This window comes from Pteronotus mesoamericanus, unplaced genomic scaffold (assembly GCF_021234165.1).
Source record: "Pteronotus mesoamericanus isolate MK-2021 breed Mesoamerican mustached bat unplaced genomic scaffold, CSHL_Meso_final contig_493, whole genome shotgun sequence".
Lineage (NCBI taxonomy): Eukaryota > Metazoa > Chordata > Mammalia > Chiroptera > Mormoopidae > Pteronotus > Pteronotus mesoamericanus.
In genome coordinates, this window is record NW_026555183.1 from 673118 (window position 1) to 679363 (window position 6246).

The 6246-nt window shown below is 52.6% G+C and overlaps 1 protein-coding gene across 1 annotated transcript; it reads left to right on the forward strand.

Moving 5' to 3' along the window:
* Window positions 1-606: 606 nt before the first annotated feature.
* On the forward strand, window positions 607-5925 carry TMEM187 (transmembrane protein 187). Its single transcript, XM_054578118.1, has 2 exons — window positions 607-801; window positions 4631-5925. Exon 2 carries the CDS (start codon window positions 4888-4890, stop codon window positions 5686-5688), a length of 801 nt encoding a protein of 266 aa, XP_054434093.1. The 5' UTR covers window positions 607-801; window positions 4631-4887; the 3' UTR covers window positions 5689-5925.
* Window positions 5926-6246: the final 321 nt, after the last annotated feature.

Genomic DNA, 6246 nt, shown 5'->3' on the forward strand with positions numbered 1-6246 from the left:
CTTGCCACTTCCCCTCGCCCGGCTGTCTGCGGGCGTCAATAGCGACTTTCAGCACAAAACAAAGATGGCGGCTGCGGCATCTGGGGAATGCCCGGATGAGAACGCCTCAAACGAACTTGGCCCCGCCCCCCTTGGGAACCGGTTATCCCCCCCCCCGCCCCCGCCCGGGTCGCGGAAGGGACATGAGCCCGAGGAGTTGCTTTTAACTAGCAGTGGGGACAGGGCATAGATTGCTGAGGGTGGCTGACGGGAGACACTAGAGTTGCGCCTCGAGCCGGGGAGTGGACATTTTCCCGCTCCGTACACCCAGCGTCCGCGAGAGAGGCGGCCCGAGCTCCCGGCGGGGCAGCCGGAGGCGGGGCGAGAGTGGGCGGTGACGCATCCGGCTCCCAGGCTCCCAGGCCAGCCGTCTCCGCCCCCGGGAGCAGCCGCTGCCAACGCCTCCTCCCGCGCTCCAACTAAATGAGCGGGGCCGCGCGCCAGGGCGCCGCAGCGCGCTCGGCCGTCCCTGGCCCCGCAGGCCGCAGGGCTGGCAGCCGGGCTAGCGGCTTTCGAGCAGAACGGGCGGGCGCGGGAGAGCTCTGTGTCGCCTCGCGTCACCTCGCGTCACCCCGCCCCGCCTCCCGCCTGCTTCCCAGGGCCCCGTGCCCCGCCCCGCGCGCAGGCGCAAAACCGCTTTTCGGGTCCGCCCTTTCTCGAGATTTGAATTTCCCCCAGCAAAGTGAGAGAGACAAAATACCCGGATGGTGATCGCTGGCCTTTTCGCGCCAATATTGTGAGTTCTCATTACAACCTTGAGAGGTGGGTACTGACGTCGCCCCCGGGTTCCAAGTCGGTTACAAATCTTGCAAGAGGCTGGCTGGGCGCTGCACCGTCATGCTCAATGCCAGACCCAGGCTGTAGTGCAGGAGCCATGCACCGGTGTCTGAGAGCTTGGAGTGACAACGGATGATTTTTTTCACTTTCATCCTTATTTTGTCTTTATCTTCACCAGCCTCTAGCCAAAATTTGGCCTTTCCCGTAATGGTGAATGTAGGCCGCAGAACACAGAGCATTAGCCTGGTGACTTTGTCACCTATAAAAATGACAGATCATTTTAGATCGTATAGCTTTTGTTGTAGACATCCTGAAATTAACTGAATGACAGGACCTGCCGGTAGGCAGAATAACCACTTTGAAATTACTGTAGTTATTTAACTTACCTGTAGATCCTGGAATTTAACCTATTAGTAAAGAAGCACATATATTACCATAGCTCACATTTTCAAAAATATTTTAGTAACTGTCTTTTGACATACTAAATTTATGTTGTGATTCTCTGTTTTACTTTACGCATTTGGAAGCAATTGTTTGAGAAAGGCCAAGGAGGACTCTCACCTGTGTGGTGGCGCTACCAACTGCCCTAAGTGACCTTGGCAATTCACCCACCTCCCCCTCTGACTCTTGAGTCCCTCCCCTGTAAAATAAGGAAGCTGAGCTGCTGATTTCCAGTGGCCTTGCCCACACCCATCGATTCTCTCCCCAGAGTTCAGGGATCCGTGTGGTTGCTTCAGCTTCCTTGGACATTCAGGTGGCTAAGAATGACCTCATCTTTTGGGGGTGTCCCATGTTGCAGCCCTTGGGCTGGCATCCCCTTATCTGCAGAAAGGCAGCAAGGGTGATGCAAGGGTGATTAGGGTAGTTGGGCACAGCAGGCAGCTGTCAAATGCTACAGGCCAAAGGAGCCATCACTGTGACAGGTGATAGTGGCTCCTGCTTAAATGCATATGACCCCCGGAAGCAAGAGAATCTAAGGAATGTGTGTTAGCCCCTTAGCCAGGAGACTGTCATGCTTTGCAGGACTTCCCCAAAAGACCCCAGAACAGGGAGCCAATGCTGTGGATCCTTCTGCCTTTGCGTGCCAGGTGCTGGGGGAATCTATAAAGAACTTTGAATGTCCTGTAACAAGGGTCATGGCACTTCAGGGGTATAGAGGAGCTAGGTCATACAGCACCCAGCAGTGGTCTTCCTGGTGAACTTGGAAAATTGGTTTGATTACATGTCACTGTCAGCTTGCACAAGGGCTCAAGTGGACTCTCTCGGGCTGGCCAGAGAGAGGAGTCACCTTCCATGTCCTTCCTGGACCTCCTTCTCTATCGAGTTGACAGTGTTTGACTCCTGTCCCTGGCTCTCCTCCACGCTTGCCAGCAGATAGGAGAGTCAGGCCAGCTTGGGCTACACGGGGTCCTGAAGGCCTGTCACTTCACACCAGGAAGCCAGGCCCCAGATGGGTGCAGGGAGGGACCCAGAGACCCCAGGCGGGCCTCCGCTGCCCTGCCCAGACAGAATCAGGAGCTCAGTGGGGAAGCACCTGAGAGGAAATGACAGCCAAGTGGGGCGTGTGAGCAGGCCAGGTGCAGGAGGGAATGAGGACTAGTCGTGTTCGAGCTGGAGGACGGACTGCGCCTGGGAAGCTCCCAGTGCTACACAGGGACAGCACTTTGAGGTCTGGCCAAGAGTTTGGGATGGGGTTGTATGTGGAGTGAAGAGCCAGCCACTGAAGGGTGTTGAGCAGGGACTGACGTGATCCAATTCAGGGATATTTGAGGAAGACCCTGGGGACTGCTGTGTGCAAACCACGTCAAAACCACGTTAGCGGCCACGAGCCTGGAAGTGGTAACCCCAGGGCAGGGGTAGCCTGGAAGCTCCGTAGCCAGAGAGGAACGGTGGGAGGTGGCAACAGTGCTGCGTGCTGAGATGAAAGCTTGTGGTCTACCAGCAGATACGGAGTCAGGGTGAGGGCTTCCAGTCACTTGGGGAAATGCTATGCTGCCTGGTCCTCCTTAAGAGCAGACCCCTAAGGCAAGACAGGCAGGAGAAAGAAAGCTCAGCTTGTTGCCCAGGAGCTCCCTCCCCAGAGAGTGCAGGTGGGCCCGTGTGGGCCTGCTAAGAAATGAGGTGGCCAACGGACCGGTGAAAGAGTAAGGAGAAAGAGCAAAGGTGCTGGCTTGGTGCTTGAATGCAATCGAATAGAAATCTAGCAGGTCTTGGCGGGGCAAAGTGGGAGAGGCTATAGGAGGGATATGTGGTAATGGAAAAAATACAATAAAATAATGTAAAAAAAACTAGAAAAATTAAATATTTTTTAATATATTTAATTCGTATGTTAAATATATAAAAAGTTCATAAATGAAAAGAAAAAAGAAAGAAATTGACCGAGTCTTCACTGAGCACCAAAGGGAGAGCAAAGAATCAGCCCCTGTTCTGCCTTTTCAGGTCCTAGACTGCAGAGGGGGAGGTAGAGACTATGCCTCAAAAATAAACAGTGCTGCTTCTCTCTGGTGTGGCTCGGTTAAGTGTCGTCCTGCAAAGTGAAAGGTTGCGGGTTCAATTCCCAGTTGGGGCGTGGACCAGAGGCAACCGATTGATGTTTCTCTCCTTCCTTTTCTCTCCTTTCCTCTCTCTCTAAAAATAAGTGTTTTAAAAATGGCGCTAAGTGGTCTACACATATAAGAACTCTTAGTTTACACAAGGACTCTGGAGGGGGGTACTGGTAGCATCCCCATTCTGTAGGTATGCAAACTGAGGCCCAGAATGGTTAAGGCCCAAGGTCACATAGTAGGTGGGTGGGGAGAGCCGAGGTTTGAACACAGTCCTCTTCCGCGTGCCTACATGATTGCTGTCTTGGCTTTGCCCTTTGAGTCATTTTCAGAGCATTGAACCTCTTTCTTCGTTAATAAGTTTCTAGGCTACTAGGCCAACTCACTCCACAGCTGGCTTCAAAGCAGTTGACAGTCAGTGATAAGTCTACATTGTTTTAAATTGTGTGGGTGATTTGGGGATGGTATGGGACTTCTGGGAAGGGCTAGAGGGTGAGTCAGGGTAGCAGCCTCGGTGAGCTCCTTGTGCTGCCTGGCGTCACACCCAAGAAACAGAGGGGGCATGTTTACCCTCCTCCGTCTCCTCCTCCAGCACCACACCATCTCTTGCCTCAGGTTCCAGGATTCAGACTATAGCTAATGGTCTCTTGTACAACTGGGTATTTGGTTACCAGTGTTTTGGGGCTAGCCTGGAAACTTCCACATATATAACACCATTGGAGTGGGAAAGCCCATTCTGAGTTCTAAGAACCGACCTAGGAAAGGTTGGAGTCTGTAAATACAGTGGCCCTAAGGGAGCTAGGGCAAGGAGCAGGATTTTTAAAAAAGATTTTATTTATTCATTTTTAGAGAGAGGGGAAGGGAGGGAGAAAGAGAGGGAGAGAAACATCCAACACTTGCCTCTCGCACAACCCCTACTGCGTACTTGGCCCCCAACACAGGCAAGTGCCCTGACTGGAAATCCAACCAGCGACCTTTCAGTTCACAGGCCGGTGCTCAATCCACTGAGCCACACCAACTAAGGCAGGAGCAAGGCTTTTAGTCCACAGATGAGGGAAGAACAGCACAGGTATCAGGAGAGGCATGAAATGCCTAGGCAGGAGAGGATTCTAGAGGCCATGTGTAAGAAGGTGAACATACTGTAGGTATTGCTTCACTTGTTTTTTTTCTGATGAAAGCTGCTGGTGGAGCCTGAGGCTGAGAGTCAGCAAGATGGAGGTTCTTTTTTGGATGGTTTTATTTCTAACCACACTCTTTTTCTAACCACAAAGGAAAAAGGCAGAACGGTCCTCCACTCGTGCCAGCCAATCAGCAGGACCCCCGCCTTCCTCTGGCCCGCCACTGCCACTCCAGGGCAAGGTCGCAGCATCTGCGTCGGAAATCACCGGAAATCACAGGACTTCTTCCTGCTGGCTCAGCCGGGAGGCCGAGGAGCGTTTTGCAAAAGCTGTTTATTTCAATTCTGAAATAACTGCAAAGGCTGCCGCTCTTTTAAGCTCTCTGTCCCAAGTCACAACTAGGGTTCCAGATGAAGCCCGAGTCAGGACAGGCTCTCTGCCATGTGGCCATGGCCAGTTGCCTCTGTGTGGGCACTGTCTACATGGGCGTTTTTGAAAGTATCTTTGTGCAAGTGGGCCATGAGCACTATGCAGAAGCCCCGGTACCCAGCCTCCCTGCCTTCCTAGCCATGCCCTTCAACTCAATCATTAACTTGGCCTACGTGCTCCTGGGAGTATACTGGCTACGGAGAGATGTCCGTGCCCTAGGGCGCCCCGATGAGGCGCGGCGGGCTTGTTACCTGAAGGATGTCTTCGCGGGCATGGCCCTGGTCTACGGCCCCGTGCAGTGGCTGCGGATTGGGATGCAGACGCACCCCACTGCTGTGCTGGACCAGTGGCTCACCTTGCCCATCTTTGCATGGCCGGTGGCCTGGTGCCTCTACCTAGACAGGGGCTGGGAGCCTTGCTTGCTCCTTGCCATCGAGTGTCTCTCGCTGCTCAGTTATGGCCTTGCCTTGCTGCACCCCTGTGGGTTTGAGGTTGCGCTGGCCATGCACATCGCTGCTGCCGTAGGTCAGGCCCTGTGTGTCCACAGGCGCTATGGCAGCAACTGCTCAGGAGTGTACTTGGTTCTGGGAGTGCTCTCCTGCCTGGGCTTTGTGGTCCTCAAGCTGTATGACCATCAGCTGGCACAGTGGCGCCTCTTCCAGCAGCTCACAGGCCACTTCTGGTCCAAGGTCTGTGATGTACTTCAGTTCCACTTTGCATTCTTATTTCTGACAAATTTAAACACTTGCCAGAGACTCCCTCCTGAGGGGAAGACGCATTAAAGTATGGAAAGAAGTTATAGCCATTGACCCCCAATGTCAAAATGGATGATCAGATGACCTTTTGTCCTCAGTGTTAAATTTCCTGGGTGTGCCCTGGTCCAGGAGCTCAGTCGGTTAGAGCATCGTCCCAATATGCTAAGGTTGTGTGTTCAATCCCCAGTCAGGGCACGTACAAAAATCAGTGAATGCATTGAATGTGTAAGTAAGTGAAACAATAAATCAATGTTATTAAAAAAATTTCCTGGATGCGATACAATACGATTATTACATAGGCTGTCCCTTCCTTCGAAGTGATGGACTTCAGTATTTAGAGAAGAAATGTTAGAGGATTGTATTACTCTTATAACTTTTCTGTAGTTTGAAATATTTCAAAATAAAATGTTGGGGGGAAATGTCCCCAAGAAATCCATGATGCTTGCAGTTGGAGAATGGTGGTTTGCAATAACCAGGATGTTACAAATGTGGACTTGTGACGGTGGGGTGGGGTAGCTTCTGGCCGCCAGGCCAGGCCAGGCAATGGGGTTACCAGTGAGTGTTCCCAGAGGTGAGGGTTCAGGG

Coding starts and splice junctions, on each gene's coding strand:
- TMEM187 (XM_054578118.1), top strand. CDS start 4,888: ATGAAGCCCGAGTCAGGACAGGCTCTCTGCCATGTGGCCATGGCCAGT.